This window comes from Muscardinus avellanarius (assembly GCF_963383645.1).
Source record: "Muscardinus avellanarius genome assembly, chromosome: 14".
NCBI classification, from domain to species: domain Eukaryota; kingdom Metazoa; phylum Chordata; class Mammalia; order Rodentia; family Gliridae; genus Muscardinus; species Muscardinus avellanarius.
This window is the reverse complement of record NC_137800.1, coordinates 11,165,278-11,187,754: the sequence shown is the minus strand read 5'-3', so window position 1 is coordinate 11,187,754 and position 22,477 is coordinate 11,165,278. Positions and strand designations below refer to the sequence as shown.

General features: G+C 48.1%; 1 protein-coding gene across 2 annotated transcripts; it reads left to right on the top strand.

Moving 5' to 3' along the window:
* Positions 1–217: 217 nt before the first annotated feature.
* NEFM (neurofilament medium chain) lies at positions 218–4,975 on the top strand (the record flags this gene model as incomplete). Of its 2 annotated transcripts, XM_080710046.1 has the most annotated exons (4): positions 218–1,291; positions 2,028–2,152; positions 3,496–4,138; positions 4,292–4,975. In XM_080710046.1, the coding sequence occupies 4 exons, from the start codon at positions 218–220 to the stop codon at positions 4,973–4,975; spliced, it is 2,526 nt and encodes an 841-aa protein (XP_080566172.1). The 2 variants fall into 2 exon arrangements, with proteins under 2 accessions (XP_080566172.1, XP_080566171.1); XM_080710045.1 differs by having other exon boundaries at positions 3,496–4,975.
* Between the last annotated feature and the right edge of the window lie 17,502 nt (positions 4,976–22,477).

Sequence of the window (22,477 nt, the reverse complement as noted above, 5' to 3'; positions counted from 1 at the left end):
GCGGCCGGGGCGCAGAGCGCGCAGAGGGGCGCAGAGGGGCGCCACGTGCAGCGGGGCGCTGAATCACGGCGGGGCTCCCCCCCCCCGCGCAGACCCCGCCTCCCGGCCGCCGCCTCCGCGGGGCGGGGCCCTGGCCGGGGCCCCGGGCCGCGGCTATAAAGGGGCTGCGGCGCGGCCGGCAGAGCGCTGTGACGGCCACGCTCCCCCGGCCTCCGCCATGAGCTACGCGCTGGACTCGCTGGGCAGCCCGGCCGCCTACCGGCGGGTCACCGAGACCCGCTCGAGCTTCGTCCGCGCCGGCGGCTCGCCGTCCAGCGGCTTCCGCTCGCAGTCGTGGTCCCGCGGCTCGCCCAGCTCCGTGTCCTCCTCCTACAAGCGCAGCGCGCTCGCCCCGCGCCTCGCCTACGGCCCGGCCATGCTCAGCTCGGCCGAGAGCAGCCTCGACTTCAGCCAGTCCTCGTCCCTGCTCAACGGCGGCGCGGGCGGCGACTTCAAGCTGGCGCGCTCCAGCGAGAAGGAGCAGCTGCAGGGGCTCAACGACCGCTTCGCCGGCTACATCGAGAAGGTGCACTACCTGGAGCAGCAGAACAAGGAGATCGAGGCGGAGATCCAGGCGCTGCGGCAGAAGCAGGCCTCGCACGCCCAGCTGGGCGACGCGTACGACCAGGAGCTGCGCGAGCTGCGCGCCGCGCTCGAGCTGGTCAACCACGAGAAGGCGCAGGTGCAGCTGGACTCGGACCACCTGGAGGAGGACATCCACCGGCTCAAGGAGCGCTTCGAGGAGGAGGCGCGGCTGCGCGACGACACCGAGGCGGCCATCCGCGCGCTGCGCAAAGACATCGAGGAGTCGGCGCTGGTCAAGGTGGAGCTGGACAAGAAGGTGCAGTCGCTGCAGGATGAGGTGGCCTTCCTGCGGAGCAACCACGAGGAGGAGGTGGCCGACCTGCTGGCCCAGATCCAGGCGTCGCACGTCACCGTGGAGCGCAAAGACTACCTGAAGACCGACATCTCCACGGCGCTGAAGGAGATCCGCTCGCAGCTCGAGTGCCACTCCGACCAGAACATGCACCAGGCCGAGGAGTGGTTCAAGTGCCGCTACGCCAAGCTCACCGAGGCGGCCGAGCAGAACAAGGAGGCCATCCGCTCCGCCAAGGAGGAGATCGCCGAGTACCGGCGCCAGCTGCAGTCCAAGAGCATCGAGCTCGAGTCGGTGCGCGGCACCAAGGAGTCCCTGGAGCGGCAGCTCAGCGACATCGAGGAGCGCCACAACCACGACCTCAGCAGCTACCAGGTAGGCACGGCGGCTGCGCGGCCGGCCTGCGCCAGCGCCAGCGCCGCGCGCCCCCGACGCCCCGGCGCGGGCCCGGGCGCGCCCCCTGGCGGCCGCTCGGCTCCGTGCGCGCGCGCCGCGGAACCGAGTTAGCCGGGACGACCCCCACTCCCACCCAGACGCGCGCCCCGGCGGCTGGGAGGCCTGCCCCTTTGCAAAAGCGTGCTGCTTCCCCCCCCCCCCGGGTAGGTATATTTCTCACACTTGCACTTTTATGTATCCTCAGTACCGCAAAAAAAAAGAGAGAGACAGAGAGAGAGATACATTGGGGTAGTTGATAAAAAAGCAACTTTGGGATAGCTTGGGCAGAAACGCATGCATTCTCTGCTTTTCTGGCGGTGATCGGAAGAGTGTTGGACAGTGACTTCAGCTCGAGCGAGGGGCTCAGACCAGGAGGGAGGGCCGGGTCCGCAGCCCAGCTCCCCACCCGAGTTTGTTCCCTTGGAGACGCGTTCTGGGCCCGCTGGTCTCCGTGCGTGTGTGCCCGGAAGATGTCTTATTGTCTTGATAGATAGCTTGGTTGGTTCCCTGGTGGGTTGTTTGAGAAAGGGAGGGTGGGGTGGGGTGGGGCGGGGGAGCTGGAGCTGAGACTTTGCAGAGCCGCGGGGCGGTGGGGCGGTGAAGGGAGTGGCAGGTGCCTCGGGTGGAAGGCTGCTCGGAGGGGAGAGTCCACCGAGGCTCCCTTTGTCTATTTCAGGACACCATCCAGCAGCTGGAAAATGAGCTTCGGGGAACCAAGTGGGAGATGGCTCGTCATTTGCGAGAATACCAGGATCTCCTCAACGTCAAGATGGCCCTGGACATCGAAATCGCCGCGTACAGGTAGGGGCGCACTGCAGACGGCCCGAACCCTAGAACCCTAGCCGCACTGCGGCGCCCCGGCGGACTCACAGCTGGCGGGCTGCCCACAGCTGCACCAGGTCGCCCTGCTTGGTGGAGAATATTCTTAAGGATTGCCAAGTGTGGTGTTAGCAATTTTTATTCAGCTTTTTAAAAGTGAATAAGAGTTAAAGTGTTGAATTTTGTTGGGGGGGGCACCGATTGATTTCAAGGCTTCTGCTTCTATTATTACTTTAGTGAAAAACATTTTTGAATGCTCAAAGTACACATGAAGTTTTAGGTTTTGATATTTCATCGGGTGCTTTCAGCTTTTCAAGTCTATATCGTCAAGGACAAATACCAGGACACTCCCTCTTTACTGTACCTTACTATTGCCACCATCTGGCTGAGAATACATTTAGATACATTAGAATATAGCTATATTTGTTTTTACAAGAGTAGCTAATGTAAATGTCTTATATTTATAATTAGACTATATAGCCTAGGTTATATACCTTGATACATACATAGCATGTATGATATATAAATCTAGGGTTTTAGATACATAGATCTACCCATATGTATAGGCACATACAGAGAGAGCTAAATACACAGACATATACTTAGTATGTCTCTTTAGATATGACCTTTTTATATGCTGATTATAATCTCCTAAATGATGTGACTTTGCTGATGACTAAATTCAAAATACAAAACCCTTGACTAAATGGTTTTTCTATTACAAGTACATAATATATAAATACGTAATATATAATATGATAAAATTGTACTGCCTTTTCAGGGAAGCTGCATTATTATACTGAGTAGACATCTTATGGTTAAAGTTGCACACCAACTTATAACTTGATATACCCACATTAGCAGCTAGCTATTATTTGAGGTGCCCTAGCTTCTGAAACCGACTTAATAGTTTTGTAAACATTTTTTGAACATTGTATTTACTTCCTGCTAATCCAAAGTCTCAAAAAAGTCACAAAAGATTTGGTTTGGGGGCTTGGGAGAGGAGTAGTGGCCACAAGGGATCTTTATAGCATATACATATTGCACCAAATGAATACTTGCCACAGACCTAAAGCTTAGGGGCGGGTGTGGCTAGTGGCCGCTGGGCGTGGTTAGTGACTGCAGCAAAAGGCAGTTCAGAACCACCTTGCTCTATCACTGAATTTAAAACAACCATCAGTGAAATGAGAGTGGGCGCTGTCTTGATGAACTCCTTTCCACGGGATTCTATTTATTCCAAAGCGGCTACCCCATTGTCCCTAGGGTCATGAAGCGGAGTCGGCCCCGTGAGATTTTAATTGTCTTGTCTTTGATTCTCTCCTTAGAAAACTCCTGGAGGGGGAAGAGACCAGATTTAGCACATTTTCCGGCAGCATCACTGGACCGCTGTACACACACCGACAGCCCTCCATCACAATATCCAGCAAGATTCAGAAGACCAAGGTGGAGGCTCCCAAGCTGAAGGTCCAGCACAAGTTTGTGGAGGAGATCATCGAGGAAACCAAAGTGGAGGACGAGAAGTCCGAGATGGAAGACGCCCTGGCCGCCATCGCGGAGGAGCTGGCCGTGTCCGCCAAAGAAGAGAAGGAGGAAGAGGCCGAAGGAAAGGAAGAGGAGCCGGAGGCTGAAGAAGAAGTGGCGGCTGCCCCAAAGTCTCCCATGAAAGCTACCGCCCCTGAGATGGAAGGAGAGGAAGAGGGGGAGAAAGAAGAGGAGGAAGGCCAGGAGGAAGAGGAAGAAGATGAGGGCGCCAAGTCAGACCAAGCCGAAGAGGGAGGATCGGAGAAGGAAGGATCTAGCGAGAAAGAGGAAGGTGAGCAGGAGGAAGAAGGGGAAACTGAGGCAGAGGGGGAAGGAGAGGAAGCCGAAGCTAAGGATGAAAAGAAAACAGAGGGAAAGGGTGCAGTGGCAGCCAAGGAGGAGCTGGGAAAGCCAGAGAAAGCCAAGTCCCCCGTGCCCAAGTCTCCTGTGGCCAAGTCTCCCATGGCCAAGTCTCCGGTGTCCCCCGTGCCCAAGTCTCCTGTGGCCAAGTCTCCCATGGCCAAGTCTCCGGTGTCCCCTGTGCCCAAGTCCCCCGTGGCCAAGTCTCCGGTGGCCAAGTCTCCGGTGGCCAAATCCCCTGTGGAAGACGTAAAGCCGAAAGCAGATGCCGGAGTGGGGAAAGCTGAACCGAAAGAGGAAGAGGAGAAAGTCGAGGAAGCAAAGAAAGAAGCACCCAAGGAAGAGAAGGTAGAGAAGAAGGAAGAGAAGCCCAAAGAGGTCCCGGAGAAGAAGGTGGCCGAGTCCCCCGTGAAGGAGGAGGCCGCCACCACCAAGCCGGGCAAGGTGAGCGTGGAGAAGGAGGCTAAAGAGAAGCCTCCGCAGCAGAAGGAGAAGGAGAAGGCGGCAGAGGAGGGAGGCAGTGAGGAGGAAGAGGGCAAGCAGGGGGTCCAGGGGTCCAGGAAGGAAGACATCGCCATCAATGGCGAGGTCGAGGGGAAAGAGGAGGACGAGCAAGAAACTAAGGAGAAGGGCAGCGGCAGAGAAGAGGAGAAAGGCGTGGTCACCAACGGGCTGGACCTGAGCCCCGCCGACGAAAAGAAAGGGGGCGACCGGAGCGAGGAGAAAGTGGTGGTGACCAAGAAGGTGGAAAAGATTACCAGCGAGGGGGGCGATGGTGCTACCAAATTCATCACCAAGTCTGTAACCGTCACTCAAAAGGTCGAAGAGCATGAAGAGACCTTTGAGGAGAAACTAGTGTCCACTAAAAAGGTCGAAAAAGTCACCTCCCACGCCATAGTCAAGGAGGTCACCCAGGGTGACTGAGGTGTGAGTCCGCTGCAAAAGGTTAAGCCATAGGACAATTTCAAAATGCATGTTGATTGACAGCTTCAAAACAGAACGGGTTCTCCCATGGGGGCTCCAGACATTGCAATTTTTACTTTGTGCAATACGAGGGAACTGCATGCAAGCCCGGGGCGCTCCCTCCTCAGTCTTTGGGGGATTCAAATGCATGATATTGTATGTACCTGGGGGGATTGGCCAATTTCCCAAGCTGTTGGAAAGGGGGCGCTCGGGAAGGGGGGGAATGTCTTGAGATGTATTATGCAAAGTACCAACTGAGCCAAATATAGTAAGTAAAACACAGAACTCTCTTAGCCTTAAGAAAGCTACATATGAATCATTACGTTTACCTCACTGGTGCATCCAATAATGGACTTTTGTTCATGGGAGAGCCTCGCTGACACGCACAGTCCGCAATCTTCTGTTGATCGATGTTAAATGTCACAGCAGTACTTGCTCAATAAAGGTCATATCGGAAACATAGTCCGTTCCTCGGTGTCACGTCACTCCACAGAGACGCCTCCTTGCCCTCCGGCAGATTATTTGTGGCCACTGTAAGTGACCGGCGCTTTTCAACCCTGTTTTGTTTTGTTTTGTTTTTTGACAGTGTTTACTTGGAAAACATGATTGCTAAAGATGTTTCCAGGTGTCAAAACCTGTGCTGAACCCGAGCTGCAGCCCTGAATTTTAAAACCTTGTTGCTGAACTAAAAATAAAAGCATCAGATAAAAAGCGGGGGGGAGGGGGATTTGGGATTCGGTGGATAAGTCATTAATTTCCAGATGTTTCCATCTCAAACCAGAATTCAGAGACACTGAAGGTAAAGGTAATCACGGAGTTATAACTCACCCCCTTAGTATTCAAGTCACAAACTGAGAAACCTGTGGTGTCCGCAAGGATACCAGTGTCCAGAGGAAACAGGGCTAAAGTCTCCTAACAAAATACATCTACTCTCAGCTGTATGCTTCTGGTTCAGATGCACACACACGCGCGCGCACACACACACACACACACACACACTCACAAACACTTACCTGTATCTCTGATTCTCAATTCATCTGATAGCAATTTTTACTTCTAATGTTTTACTTATTGGGGAAAATAATGTCAAACATAAAAAAAATACATTTTCCTCAAAGAAAAATGAGATTCTCTGATACAGGCAATACGTGTTTTTAAGTAAAAGCCCTCATCTCGACCAAGGAAATCACACTCTCCCCTTTTCAAAATTTATTTGCTTTTGGCCTTTACAACCACTGATATATTAGTCAGCATATTTTCTTTTCTAAGTCTTTATTTTTTACCAATAGTGTCACCCCAATAATATAATCCTTGGTATTCATTTTGAATGATTCATCAAGATAGGCCCATTTTAAAGCCTGAATGTATTCAGAACCACTGTCGATTGCAGTTTTATAGCCATGTTTCTTAGTCATCAGCCACTAGCCAATGTAATTTTTTGCTTATATCTTAATATGACCTGTACGATTGTTTATCTACATCTTTTCTTTAAAACAACTCACGTAGCCAAGCATGGTCGTGCACACCTGTAATGCCAGTACTGGGGAAGCTGAGACAGCAACTTAGACCCTCCCTCGGCAACTTTGCAAGACCCTGTTTCAAAATAGAAAAGAGTTGGGGATGTAGCTCAGACACAGAGCATCCCTGGGTTCAATTCCCAACACTGCACACACACACACACACACACACACACACACACACACACACAACACATATGCACTCAGGTTTTGAATTAAATCACTAATTTTTCCAAGGCAATGCTACCCAAGGTGAAATGGGGTTGTTTAATTATAGTCAGCAAAATCTGACCCCAGCTATGTAGGACTGTTAGGAAGAAAGGAGTACGTTGGAAAGATGCAGGACAGCCCCTGGGATGGACAGATCAGCAGAGGGAGCAGGTGTGGAGAAGGACAGACTGCAGCCGCCTCCCAAGGACAGAGCCAGCCGGCAGGCTTTGGGGCGTGCTGACCGAACTGGAAACTTTGAGAGGGTCATGGATTTGCTTCCTGCCTTGGCCAGGAGGAACGCCTTGACTGACCGTCGTTGCAACACGCTCTGCAGTGCTGGAGAAGCAAGTCTCTCCCAAAAGGGCCTGGCAGCTATTATCAGAGAAGAGAATACAGGCTGCATCTCTGATATGATCTATATACATTTTTAAAATATCTACTCTATGTGAACATGACTGTAAAAGTATTCATCTGGCCAAATTAGAGTATCGGTGCTGGTTTCTGGAGCATAGGAAACTTATTTTCTTTTTTGTAGTATATCCCGCTTTGTTTGTTTGTTTGTTTGTTTGTTTGGTGGTGGTGGTACTGAGGATAGAACCCTTCTAATTCCGGGATACACTCCCAGACCTATTTTATATTTTTATTTGGAAACAGGGTCTCTTAAACCAGCGAGACTGGATTCTAACCTGCGTGATCCTCCTGTCTCCGCCTCCCAAGCACGGGGATTACAAGCGTGCGCCACCACACCCAACTATTTGTTTTTGTTTTGTTTGTTTGATTGTTTTTGGGGTTTTTTTGTTTTGTTTTTTGCAATACTGGGGATAGAACCAAGAGGCATTCTACCTATGAGCTCCACCCCCCAGCCCTATTATTTTATTCTTTATTTTGAAACAGGGTCTCACTAAGTTGCAGAGGGCCTCACTTAGCAGCTGAGGCTAGCCTCGAACCTGCGATCCTCCTGTCTCAGCCTCCTAAGTACAAGCGTGCGCCATCACACCCAGCTGCATATGCTGTTTTAAAATGACAAGATCAATCTGCTAATCCATCAAGCCAGAAATAGAGACCTCTCCCATCAGCCCCAATCAGCCCTAACTTGATTTTCAACTCTTTCACTTTCTTCCCTAAGAATATTTCTAGATATTCTAAAAGACAAAAATCACTATTTTTGACCTCTTTAAAAACGATAGACCAGCTTTCCTTTTCTTTTAAACAACATCCCTTTTATAAGCCATGCAAATATTTCTAAATCAGTTAAATTGCCTGGTTGATTCATTAAGTCAACAGATGCTTATTAAGGACAAGGGCCTGGAAATGACAGTGGTCTTCTCTTCCAGAATGACGTAGCCAGTCGTCGGTGCCCACTGTGCACTATTATTTAAAGAGAACGGCTATTTGAAATTCAGGTTTCCAAATATACTCAGCGAGAGGAAGAAACAACATCTGAGCTAAGTGCAAACCACCAAGTGTGTAAGAATTTAGAGAGCCTTTCCTGACAGCCTTCAGAGTCCAGCCACAATGACATTAAGACACTGGAAAAAGAGAATTTCTACTTTGCCAGGAGACTGCCTTTTAAATATTGTAAGGAGTATCTGAGCTTTTTTTTTTTTTTTTTTTTTTTTTGGTGGTGGTACTGGGGTTCCTCTGGAAGCCCTTCTACCTCTGGGCTACACTCCCAGACCTATTTTTATGCTTTTTTTTTTTTAATTTTGGATACAGGGTCTCTTAAACCAGCGTGGCTGGCTTCGAACCTGCGTGATCCTCCTATCTCTGCCTCCCAAGTGCGGGGATTACAAGCGTGCACCACCACGCCGGGCATGAGCTAATTTTAAATATAAAGAAACAGATTTTTTAAAAAAATAACAACAACAACACAACTTCCTCTGGGAGACACAGCTGGTAGGTGACAGACTGGAATTTAACTCAGTCTGGCTACAGAGCACAAAATCTTTTTTTCTTCTCTTTTTTTCTTTTCTTTTCTTTCTTTCTTTGCTTTTCTTTCTTTCTTTCTTTCTTTCTTTGCTTTTCTTTCTTTCTTTCTTTCTTTTTTTTTTTTTTTATACTAGGGATTAGGGATTAGGGATTGAGCACAAAAGCCCTCTACCAGCAGGACGTGGTGGTGCACTCTTGTAATCCCAGCGCTTGGGAGGCTGAGACAGGAGGATCGCACGGGTTGGAAGCCAACCTCAGCTATTTAGTGAGGCTCTCAGCAACTTAGTGAGACCCTGTTTCCAAATAAAGTATAAAAAAGGTCTGGGAGTATAGCCCGGAGGTAGAAAGCCTCTGGGTTCCACCCCCAGTACCACACACACACACACACACACACACACACACACACACACACAAGCCCTCTACCTCTGAGCTATACCTCCAGCCCTTTTTTATTAATTTTTTAATTTGAAACAAGGTCTCACTAAATTGCTGAGGCTGTCCTCAAACCTGTGACCCCCCTGTCTCAGCCTCCCAAGTACTAAAATTACTGATGTGTGCCACCATGCCTGGCCAGAGCACAAACTCTTAACCCCTGTACTCTATCACCCCTCAAATCCATCCATGTGCCATCTCAACTTGAAAGAATATTTGAATGTGGCCCTTTCTTTGTCTTCATACTGAAAGAGATCCATGCCATGAATCTGTCATTTAAAAACGTTTATATATCTGTTCCCATTTTTAAAAGCCACGTGATATCCTCTCCTCGACGGCAGTGTGTTTGAGCAGAATAAATCCTTAGATATAATATAAATGGTGCTATCCTTCTACCACAGCTTGCAGTGTACAAAAGTGTGACAAACATTTTTCTCATCACAACTTTCACATTCAAGAAAAAAAAAAGAGAGAGAGAGTGTTATTTCCAGCAAACTCCCTTCCCTTGCCAGTCGGTGGAGAGGCAGTATTGAAACATTGGGATATTTCTTTCTACAACAAATAGGTTGGTTGTTCCAGTTTGGATCAAGTTCTTTCTTACTAGTGCTTTATATAATTTGCCCAAAGGGAAACAGGAGCTATTTTTAAGTGAATTATTTTACTAGGTCCACGCTAAATTCTTTCATTTCCAGGGCTCCTCTGTCCTTACAAGTGAGATGCTTTCCCAGCAGCCATGGAGACCAGTTCAAGCCCTGGCTCCACGACAGTGAAGCTGCATCCCCGGGGTCCACTGTTACCCCGGTAAGTTTCCACCGTCTTATTATAAAGTGGGGCTGCCTGGGTGACTGTGAAAGGACCCACTAGCACAGGCACATGTAGGTCATCAAGACCATTTAGCAAACATCTTTCATTTAAAAGGAGGCCCAAGATGAAGGTACAAAATTTATTTAATTCAATGATGAGAAATTAATGGGTCCATCAATGTGCTTATATAAGATTTCAATACAACATTTAAAATGAATTCCAGTGTTTACCAGAACATGCACATAATAGAAATATAAATGTGTTCATGTGCACATATGTTTCAGCAGCAGCCTGCATGCATGTATACTCCTTACTTTCCACGCAGAAATTCTGGGTGGGAAATTGTCACGCTTTCACCATGGTAAACGATAGAAGCTGCTTAATCACCCAAGATTCTAGCTACATAATATTGGGCTTAAAAGTTTCGTGTAGTGTGTGTGTTACTAGAGATTGAACCCAGGGGCATTCTTCCTCTGGGCTACAACCTAGCCCTATTTTTTTAATTCGTTTTATTTTAAAACAGGGTTAGCTGGGCGTGGTGGCGCACACTTGTAATCCCTGCGCTTGGGAGGCGGAGACAGGAAAATCGCGCAGGTTCGAAGCCAGCCACGCTCACTTAAGAGACCCTGTTTCCAAATAAAATAAAAAATAGGTCTGGGAGTATAGCCCGGAGGTAGAAGGGTTTCCAGGAACACCAGTACCACCAAACAAATAAACAAATAAATAAATAAATAAAATGTATTGCTATGTCAGTGGCAGAAATATGACAATCAACAACAGGATAGTTTTCAGTATCCTGTGCTTGTATATGTAATATTATTTTGTGGAATCCTCTTTACCAGATATAATATATTAAGATTCCTACTGGTGTCTGAGGTACTTCATGTCTCTATTTTTCTATTTCTCAGACTTTTACAGAAGCAGTGAGCTAACAAGCTAGTGTTTTGTTGTTGTTGTTGTTGTTGTTTTTGTTTTTTTCTTTGTCCCTGATAATAGTCACCCATAATACAAAACTCCAACATCATCATTGGCAGGGAACAGCAACCGGTACCTGCCCAGCATCTTCAACCAACACCTTGTCTCCTGCCAATGGCCACAAGGATAGTATATAGATTGAACTAAAGTGGTCATGTGTCAAGTGGAATTAATTCTGTGCATCAGCAATAAGACAGCTCCAGGTCATTGTCTAAAAGTGTGGCTTGAATGTACCATGCTAGAAATTTGAACAAATTTAGATATGTCCTTTCAATGTCCCACGTACTGTTCTCTGTTACTATGATCCTTTGAGACTGAATTTCCTCTGCTAGGCATTACTGATTACAAAGCTTAATAATCACCATGTCCCTGGGAAAGCAGCTAAGCATGTCCACCCACTAAGTTCTTTCGCTTGGCAGATCAGGAAGAGCTTTATAATTAGAAAGAAATCATGTGTCCATGACATTTGGAGAGCTGGGGCCCATCTCTTCTTCATCAGTCACCCTTGGAACATGTCACCGATCTTCTAAAATTACCAAACCACTTTGCCTATATTTTGCCAGGGATTGGCCTAGAGGATTTTTCTCAGGAAAGCAAATATCCCCATCAAGAGATATCAAAAGCAAGGTCAACGAAGGAGAAGTAAAGAAGGTCACTAAAAGTCTCTGCTTCCACCTTGCATTTGGTTAAAAAGAAAAAAGCAAGCAAGATCTTACCAGAAAAAAAAGGAAAGACTTGTTGAAGAATAATAGTTAATAACATTAAAGACTTGTACCTTGCCCACACTAACACCCTATAACTCCATGTGTCACAAGAAAAGAAATATATATATTATATATATAAAAGAATATATGTGTATATATACACATATATTCTTTTCCATTACCAAGCTAACACTCTATTCAGTTCAGGGCTCTGTACACCATTAATAACACATTTCATAAGGCTAGCAAGGAGGACCCATGACTCCTCTCCAGCAGTTCCAATCCCCAGCCCCTTGGGGCTCCATGACAAGATCACTAACCTCTAGCTTGTACCACCAACCTATGGTTTGTCATTATAAAGCCTGAAATGTCACATTGAGAACCTCTGAAAACTGGAAACATTTTTTCATTTCCATCTCTATTTGTGCCACAGCCTCTGTTTCATATTATTTACTTGAATTCTTGCAAGCCATCAAAACAACCCAGGAAATACAATATAGATTTTTTTTTTTTTTTTTTGCGGTACTGTGGATGGAACCCAGGGGCATTCTACCTTTAGGCTACACCCCAGCTCTATTTTTTATTCTCTATTTTGAAACAAGGTCTCACTGAGTTGCAGAGGGACTCAATATGTAGCTGAGGCTGGCTGTGAACTACATGATCCTCCTGTCTCGGCCTCCCGAATGCTGAGATTATAAGTGTGTGTCGCCATGCGCAGCACAATAATAGCTTTTAAGAACACATATTATGGTGTCTAATGAGGTCTTGGTTTCAGGAGAATAGACCTCAACTACTCCATGTCTGACTTTCTAGAAAAGTTGCAACTTCTCAATCTAAAGAGGCTCAAGGTACAGTGCCACCACAGAGCAGAGGCCCCCAGGGTGAGGAGTCCCCCCAAATCAAAGTGAGGGCCTCTGGCCAGCTTGGGAAAAAAAGTGCTAGAAAATGCATCCAAATGTGCCAAACAACCAGAACACACGAGGGAACTGGAAGCCCAGAGTGAATAATTACTAGTCCAGGTTTTACCTTCTCAAAAGTCATGCTCAAGAAGGGATTTTTTTTTTTTTTTTTTTAGTGATACTGGGGTTCCTGGAAGCCCTTCTACCTCCGGGCTACACTCCCAGACCAATTTTTTTGTTTGGAAACAAGGTCTCTTAAGAGAGCGAGGCTGACTTCGAACCCCTCCTGTCTCTGCCTCCCGAGCTCCCAAGCGCGGGGATTACAAGCGTGCGCCACCATGCCCGGCTCAAGAAGGGATTTCACAAGCCAGGTGTGGTGGTGCATGCTTGAGATCCCAGCATTTGGGAGGCTGGGACAGGAGGATCGTGGTTCGCAGACAGCCTCAGCTACTTAGTGAGGCCCTTTGCAACTCAGTGAGACCCTGTTTCAAAATAAAGAATAAAAAATAGGGCTGGGGGTGTAGCTCAGAGGTAGAATGCCGCTGGGTTCCATCCCCAGTACCAAAAAAGGGGGGGGGGGGGTTGGTTTCAGAACTAACCTCTGTCAAGAATGCTGGTTTACTGTTGGAACAAAGAGCTCCTCCTTATTCTAGGTTCCTCTTTAGAATTTGCTGTGAGCATGTCAAGCACGGTCATCCAAGAGCCATTTGAGGCCTGCGGAGTGTCTGTGCCCCCCACCCCCAAAGACAGTAGATGAGAGGTATGCTGGGAAGGGCTACACCAGAGAAAGTTGGTCAGTGAGTCTGTGGCAATGGTTACCTCCGTCTCCAGAGTGACACCATGAAAACACCTAAAACCCACACATTTCTCTATGTTTAAAAAGTAGCTGCAGATGCACCATCCTTCATGTGAAGCCCCACAAAGTGTAGGACAGATCTCTCTTTTCAGCCCACAGAAACAGAAGCTGAGAGAAGTGATTTATTTGTATCAGAGAAAAGGCACCCTAGGCCCTACCATATGCATTACTCTACAGGTGTGTGTGTGTGTGTGTGTGTGTGTGTGTGTGTGTGTGTGTGTGTTTTACTGGGGATGGAAGCCAAGGGAATTCTACCTCTGAACTACATCCCCAACCCTATTTTTTATTCTTTATTTTGAAACAGGGTCCCACTAGGTTGGAGAGGGCCTCTCTACATTGCTGAGACTGTCCTCAAACCTCAATCAGGGGCTTAGACAGGAGGATCATAGGTTCAAGGACAGCCTCAGCAACATAGTGAGACTCTTAGCAATCTAACTAGATGCTGTTTTAAAACAAAAACAAATTTTTTAATGAGCTAGGAGTGTAGCTTGGAGGAAGAATGTCCCTGGGTTCAATCCCCAGTACCACCAAAACAGAAGAAGAAGGAGAAGGAGAAGGAGAAGGAGAAGGAGAAGGAGAAGGAGAAGGAGAAGGAGAAGGAGAAGGAGAAGGAGGAAGAGGAGGAGGAGGAAGAGGAGGAGGAAGAGGAGGAGGAAGAGGAGGAGGAGAAGGAGAAGGAGAGGAAGAGGAAGAAGAGGAGGAGGGAGAGGAGGAAAAGGAGGAAGAGGAAGAGGAGGATGAGAAGGAAGAGGAGGATGAGGAAAAAGAAGAGGAGGAGGAGGAGAAAGAGGATGAGGAGGAAAAAGAGGAGAAGGAAGAGGAAGAGGAGGAGAAGGAAGAGGAGGAAGAGGAGGAGGAGGAAGAGGAAGAGGAAGAAGAGGAGGAAGAAGAGGAGAAAAGAAGTTGTAGATCATAATTTCTGTGGGTAAAGGTATATCTATGGGTCCAGATCTGATCAGGGAGCAGCATAAAAATAAAACAATTCCTTTGAAGGACTTCATTATCCACGTGGAGAGCGCAGCAGCCCGGCTCACCACCATCATCACCACCACCAAGGCCTCAGTGTGCTGCTACAGCCAGCAAATCCATTTTACATCCCTGGCTGGTTTTCTCCTTTGTCCTCATCCTACTACCCATCTGGGGACCAATTTCCCATCTGTTCTTTTCTTTCATTCTTCACCGCTGAAATTTTTATTTCAGTGGTAATAAAAATGATCGGCAGCATCAAGTTGGGGTTCCAGAGTGCTCTTTGCTTTTAGTAAAAAAGTGTTTACTTTTGGTAAGATGGTGGGGTTTTTTTTGTTTTGTTTTGTTTTTTTACTTGATTCACTTTTAGCTCTGCTGCCCTTTCTCGCCATATTAAAATGTAGGGGACACATACTCCAAATATTTCACAGGCAAAATAAGAAGCACAGGGAACTGGCACTCAGTTTCCCTTGAGATGCCACCTCTACTTTGATGTCTCGTGGAAGCCAACTCCCTTGGCAACGCCGGGCTGTCTACCTCCTTCCATCTTCCCTAAACCCACCTGCTTCTAAAGCCAGCCTTGACGAGTCCCAGATCAACAGTCAGACACTCCAGACTTACCATTTCCCAGCCCAGGCACTCTGGAGTTCTTTGATTTCTCTTTTCTCACATGCTTTCCAATTCTCCATCAGCAGATCTCATGGATTTTACTATCAAATTATGCCACATGGTCCGGTATGTTTTACCATTTCTAATGCTACCATTTGGGTCCTGATATCAGGTCTCTTACTTGGATGACAGCAATATCCTTGTACCTGCTCTGTTGTGCTCTACTTTGCCTATCTGACAATCTCTGTGTGTGTGTGTGTGTGTGTGTGTGTGTGTGTGTGTGTGTGTGTCTTTCATAGATACCACCATAAATATCTCTGGGTTTTTTTTGGGGGAGGGGGTCCTGGGGGTGGAACCCAGGGGCATTCTACCTTTGAGCTACACCCCCTGCCTAGTTTTTATTCTTTATTTTGAAACAGGGTATCTCACTGAGTTGCAGAGGGCCTCACTAAGTAGCTGAGGCTGTCTGCAAACTGCGATTCTCCGGTCTCAGCCTCCCGAATAGCTAGGATTACAAGCGTGTGCCACCACGCCCAGCTAATATCTCTGGGTTTTATATCCCTGGATTCAAGAAGTGGTGGATAAGCAACATTTTAAAAATTGTGCTTGTGTTGAGTACATACAGATGTTTTTCTTTGTCATGATTTTCTAAACAATATAGTGTAACAACGAGTTACGTGTCATTTACTTTGTATTGGGTTTTACAAGTTATCTAGAAATGATTTAACATAAATGGGAAGATATGAATAGTCTACTCTCCCTTTTGGTTTTTCCCAGTTTCCTCCTACAGGAATATAAAATCCACAGAGGCAGGAACTTACTTTATTTGCTGATCTATCCCCAGGGCCTGAAACCATGCTGGTCTCACAGAGTATTAGTGTTTACCAAGCCCTGTTGAATGAATGAGTTAATGATACAGAGTTGTTAAAAAAAAAAAAAAAAAAAGACAGGAGTTGCCTTGGTCAACAGTAGGTCCCACCACTGAAGACTTCCCACCATTGGTTAAATGTTATAAGATGAATTTAATATCCTACGAGTTGGACTGAGCTAGATATCCTTTCAAAAAAGCACAGAGTGAGGAGTCAAGGGCCTGTGCCAGACAACTGGCTTGGGACTGTTCTCTGATGCTTTCTCCTTCTGTGCCAGTGGGTAGTTTATGTAAGTATCCTAATCTCAGCTGCTGGAGGAATTTTATACTTTCTATCTCACAGGTGGTAATGATGGTGACATTGAACAAGATATTCCATGCAACATTCTTTGCCTGCTTCCTGGCATTTAATAAATAACGCAGCAAACATTAGCCATGATAACACTGTCCCTCCCAGCCTCAGGACCTTGAGCATCTGCAAGGGGGCATGGCCCAGGACATACGGAAGGCGAGTGTCCCTCTTGGCTATTGGTCAGTTTGCTTTTCCCACCAAGATGCTCAGTCCTTTCCCCTGGGCCTTCTTTCTTTAGTCCCTCTCCTGATCCCCCTATTCTCTCAAATCACTTTCTATTTTAGATCCCCCCAACCTGATGTCACCTACATCTTGACATTTGCCATTGCTATTTACTTTACCTACTGCCAGTTTTTTGAACCCAAGCCAATCCCACCACAGATTGCCTATGCTGAATCAGATTTTAGTGGGAAGAATAAAGGCCAGCCCGCTCACTCTGGGAGCTGGCATCTCTCCCCCATGAGCTGGAGGCTCAGGCAACATCTGATGGCTCGTGTTGGGGGAGAGGTCTTCACGAAAGGGCCAAGCGTGATAGTCAACGCCATAGTAAAGATGATTGTCGTCATCATTGATCAGGTGCATTCTTTTCTCAATCCAAATAGTTCGTGGCTGTGATTTTATGATTTTGAAGCGATTGAATCAGCAGGAATAGATGGGTTACCAAGACTAGAGACATGGTCGAGCTGTCTGGTGGGCTATGATAAATGTGTGTCATGTGACATGGAGCCAGGTGACAAATTTGAAAACAAAGGGGACACTTTTATCATAGACTGTTACTGAAAACAATGGATGACTAAGTGACATTTTCAGCTCACAGACATATTCAGTTTGTGCGTAGAAAAGGATCATAATGAAATACTTTGAAATATAAGTCATCTAAGCACCCGCCCAACTCCACTGGAGTTTACATTTCTCGAGGACAGGCCCCTGGGCAGCAGATGTCCTAAAGGGCGGTGCCCGATGGCCTCCAAAGGCAGGGAAGGGCCGGGCCTCCAGAATCAATAAATGGTCTTTTACCAAAAGAGCAGGGAGCATGCTGGTTTGGGGAAGACTGACTGGGGATGAACCCCTCGCCCCTGTCCACTTAGCTTACAGTGCAAAGGGAGATGCTCCCCATCTCCCAGCAGCCTCCTAGCCCCGGGGGCTCCCCTCTCAGCCCCCCACCCAGGAGCGCAGAGCTGCTATACCAAAGCCCCCGTTTCTTTACAGGGTGTTGCACACTTAATAAGCCCAGGAATCATGCATGTGTCCAGTTAAATTGCAGACTGGCTCGGCAGGCCTGGGGTGGGGTCATGGTCCTGCATTTCTAACCAGCGCCCAAGGCTACATACAAAGGCTCTGGAATCTGCACATGACTGGAGAAGGGAAGAAACCTGTCCTCACCGCAGGCGGGCGGTTCCAGGCTGTCCACCGCCCCTTCCCACCCTCTTTCCCCGCCCCGCCGCAGCATGGCGCAGCGTCTAATAAGTCTGAAGTTTCCACATTAAAATCGGATTGCGAATGCCTGGAGGCCCCTCCCAGGGCCCCGGGGTGGGGATGGGGGCTGCTGCTCAGAATGGTCTACGCAAATCTCCGCTTTCCGGTTAGGGTCTGGGGTCGCAGAGCCACCCAGCCCTGGGAAGACACCGCTGGCCTTCCTGAGCCGCGTAGGGGACAGAAGTTTCCCGAGAGGCGGTGGCCGCGGGGTGCCCGGCCGGGGACCCGCAGGGGACGCAAAGCCGCCGCAGACCGCTCGCTTGGGCCGCTTCTTCCCCCGGCTGCGCCCGGGAGGGAGAAACGTCTAGCAAATGAGGTTTTCCAGCCCCTCTCCCTTCCCCTTTCCGCTCGGTTCCCAAGTAGCTGGGTTTTCTGCATAAGTGTCGCCCGACCTAGAATATTTCCAATTTGTAAGTTTATGGGTTTCGAGGACGGTGGTTAAAGGGAAAGAATCTGCGGGTGTGTCTGCCGCACTCTGCAACTTAGTTGGGGGCTGGGGGCTGCACCCAGCACCCGGGTTTCTCCGGGAAAGCATCCTAGGGCTGCGCCCCTTCTCCAAGGGGCGGGTTTTTAGCCACCTGCAGCGCGGGCGCGCGCACAGGAACGCGCCTTTCCCTTTCCCTGGCGGGATGGAGACAAAGGGACCCGCGGCGTGGCCAAGCCCGACGGGGCGTTGCCCGCGACCGCGGCTTGGAAAGAAAAGAAGGGGGGGGGGGTTAACATCTGGCCACTTGGATATTTCAAGGCCTTTTTTCTCGATTCGCTCAGTGGGTTTTCAAAGGTCGTGAAGGTTTCTTTTCACTGATTTTTGGAAAGATAGCAGGTTTGGGAAAGATATCATGTATTTCCAAACTCCCCGCTGGGCTGGGTCGCGTTAGCTGCACATCGCGGGTCCTACCCGTGGACCGGGCAGCGCGGGTCCCGGGCAGGGAGAATGAGCCCCGGGGCTGCGGCCGCCCTGGGCAGCGAGGGTGCCCCGATCCGCGGGCAGGTCTGCATCCCCGGAAGGGTGCTGCCCCGGGCGGGCGGGGTGTTTCCTACTCATTTTCTTTAGTTTTTCTCTACTAGAGCGAAGTGTCCCTTCCTAAGCGGTTGGCAGGGAGCCGCGGGGCTGCGGCGGCTCCTGGGCTTGTCGCCCTGAACAGCAAGTCGCCTGCCTCACCCTCTCCCTGTGCAATGACAAACAGAGGAAAGCGTGCTTAAATAACACCCTTAAACTCACACCACACCAGGTGGGCTGCTTTGCCCCTAAGAGGGCCCGCTGGATGGGGCTGCGCCCCAGTCTCCTCCCTCCCGCCCTGGGGGGCAATTGCAGCCCGGCTGAAAGCCGAACTCAGCTGCACCGCGGCCTCTGGACGCGCAGGCTGCGGCTCCCCAGAAATACGCTCGCTGCCTCCTCCTGGTTTCAGCGCTCAGGTGGGACAGGTGCTGGGGGCGGGGACCGAACGCAGGGAGGAGAAATGGACAGGGACTTTCAGCCACGTGACCAACATAAAAGCTGGAAGTTCTCAGCTGCCCCCACCAAGTCACTAAAGTGGCCCTTGGGACTCGGGCACGCGAGGTCACTTTGCAGGCATCCTGGGGGAAATGCCTGGAAGGGTCATTCCCATGGCCCTAGGCGCAGCCTGCGTGGGCCCCGCTGACTGGCGCACGCTCTCCTCCTGGGGAAGGAGGCGTCCTGCCTCTCACCTCCAGTCGTGTCTGCTTCCAAGTCTCACACCGATTCCGCCTAAGCCCTGTGAATGATGTGTGGCTTACAGGTGAGATGCTCTCCAACACAGAACCTCTGCGTGCCTCTCGAGGTGGGCAGGAGAGAGAGGAGACGCGCACGCGCAGACACACAGAACCTCTGCGTGCCTCTCGAGGTGGGCAGGAGAGAGAGGAGACGCGCACGCGCAGACACACAGAACCTCTGCGTGCCTCTCGAGGTGGGCAGGAGAGAGAGGAGACGCAGACACACACACCTGAAATAAGTGGAATTTTCCATTGAATAAATGGTTAGAAACAAACCCAAAAGGCAGAGTGAGCAAACTGTTCCTTCCTCTAGAATATCTGGTTTTCCATGTAGGGTTTCAGTCTTTATTAGTGGGATAAATAGAGAGTTAAAAGGGATTATATGTTTTGCTGCAGCGTACTGCTAGTGGCTGGGTTATTTATTTTCTTAATGAGAATATTAGGAAATGGCCTATACATCATATGAAGTTAAAGGGATGTGAGGTGATTATAAATTGAAAGAATGGCAGTTAGCTAAGAACAACAGGATTGCTAGCCATCGATGCATGAATAAAAGTCTTAATATTTACAAGAAACCTAAGCCCCATCTGGATTAGCTCAGTTTTTTTAAGAAAGTTATTTCATATTAAGGCAGCTTGCAATCAACATAAATTTTTGTTCAGTAGTTTCCTATTTAAACTACTGTTGAAATCTAAGATATATGTGCGTATGCCCGTACATATATACATATATATACACAAGCAAATATATACTAAAGACTACAATGCCAGGTAGGATGAGATGAGCCACCCAATAAAACAATAAACTTATTTTTCGGTGACAACTTAAGTCATATACTAGTTCTCACCATATTTATCCCAACTAATTAGTGTGATGTGTACTTCATTTCAAATAAATTGCTGCAGGAAAGCAAAGACCTTAAAGTATAACTACCAGCCATTATAAGAAAGCCCTATGGGGGATGGACCAAGCTATCAACACGTACACACAATCCCGTGGGGAACAACAACAGCAAGTTCAGTACAAGGACAAGTATGAAGGTGTCTGGATGATGGTATTCGCTGCCAAGCTGTCTAAAATTTTCACAAACATGTTCTTACACTGGAACACATGATCCAATAAAGAAGAATATAATGATAAGAACAGAGAGAAAGAATTTTTTTTTTTTTTTTTTGCGGTACTGGGAATGGAACCCAGGGCCATTCTACCTCTGAACTACACCCCCAGCCCTATTTTTTATTCTTTATTTTGAACCAGGGTCTCACTAAGTTGCAAGGGGCCTCACTAAGTAGCTGAGGCTGGCCTTGAACCTGCAATACTCCAGTCTTGGCTTCCCAAGTATTGGGATTACAAGCCTGTGCCACCATGCCCGGCTCAGGAAAGGATATTTGAAATTGGAATTATTTCACAATCTCTGGAATAAGTGCTTGCAGCTCAGAAAAGAGGTGAGCACACATCCCCTACCTTGCCGTGGCTCCTGTGAGCTCCGTGTCTTGATGTGTATGCCATGTGCACATCCCTTCCACGTTTAACCAGGCAGGCGAGTCTCTGTGCCAGTAGAACACAGGGCTAGTGACGTGGGTGACTTTAGAGGGCATCGCTGCTTTGGTCTCCTGGAAGCCTTGATCTGGGAGATGCTAGCCGCCACGTTGTAGGGTACTCAAGCCACTCAGTGGAAATGTCTCCATGGAGAGGACCTCTGCAGCCACGTGGGCGAACCATCTTGAGAAGGGTCCTGCAGCCCTGGTCATCCATCAGGCCTTCGGGAAACAGTAACCTCAACCAACACCCAACTGATTGCAACCTCAAAAGAGACCAAGGGCCAGCACATCCCAGCTAAGCCTGAGCTGCAGAAACTAAGAGCTCAGGAAGCTTTGGAGTTTTTTGCTTCTCAGTAACAGAAAACTAATACAGATGGCATATTGATTTGATGGAATATTATGTAGTTACCAAAAATACAGTGCTATTTACAACTTTCCCTCTCTCTGTGCATTCATATTGTCAGTAAGAAATGACCTCTACGATGTCCTCAACTGCACCTTGTCGTGCCATCTCCGCTCTCACCGCCTAGCCTAGACCACCCTTCCTCTTTTCTTTCCTGGTCTAAAAGCATCTTTTAGTTAGCCTCTCTGCTTTGATTCTTGCTTCTCTAGAGCCATTTTCTGCAAGTAAAACATAAGTTTATGTAAAACATAAACGGGATGATCACACCACCTTCTTCCTCACCCCCTACTTAACTTTTTCAAAATGTCTCATTACTGAGCCAGGCATGGTGGCCCACGCTTGTAATCCCAGCACTTGAGAGGCTGAGACAGGAGGATCTGGGTTTGCAGACGGCCTCAGCTACTCAGTGAGGCCCTTTGCAACTCAGTGAGACCCTGTTTCAAAATAAAGAATAAAAACAACTAGGGCTGGGAGTGTAACTCAGAGGTAGAACGCTCCTGGGGTCCATCCCCAGTACCGAAGGGGAGAAAAATGTCTCATTACACAAGGAATAAAATCTCAAGTTCTGTGACCGACAGGCCAGACAAGGTGCGGCCTTGGCCTGCTCAGCCCAGTCTTCTGCTGTCTGTCTCTAATACTCAGAGAAGAGCTTCTGGGTTCAGAGAAAACAGGCTTTTGTATTGGCTGCTCTCCCCCCACCTGGAGCTTTTACCCCACAGAGCCTCAACCATCTAGTCCAACCCAAGACCCAGACAGTTTTTGCTTTAGTCCTTGTACCATAATTCATTTTATGTGATGAATTGGTCATTTATAACAAAATAAATAGAAGCAATGACTTAAAGAACACACAGACAGGCGTGGTGGTGCATGCCTGTAGTCCCGGTACTTAGGAAGCTGAGACAGGAGGATTGCAGGTGGGGGACAGTCTCAGCAAGTAATAAGACTCTCAGCAACCTAGTAGACCTTGTTTTATTTTTTTATTTTTTATTTTTGAAGATTTAAAGAAGTTTATTAAAAGATAGAAATACAGAAAATAGAAATACAGCCCCATGCCAAAATGGCATGAGGGGTTGACTCGAAATAAATACACCCGAGACCTTGTTTTAACATAAAAATAAAAATAGGGCTGGGGCTATAGCTGAGAGGCAGAATGCCTCTGCGTCCAATTCCCACATACACACACAAACG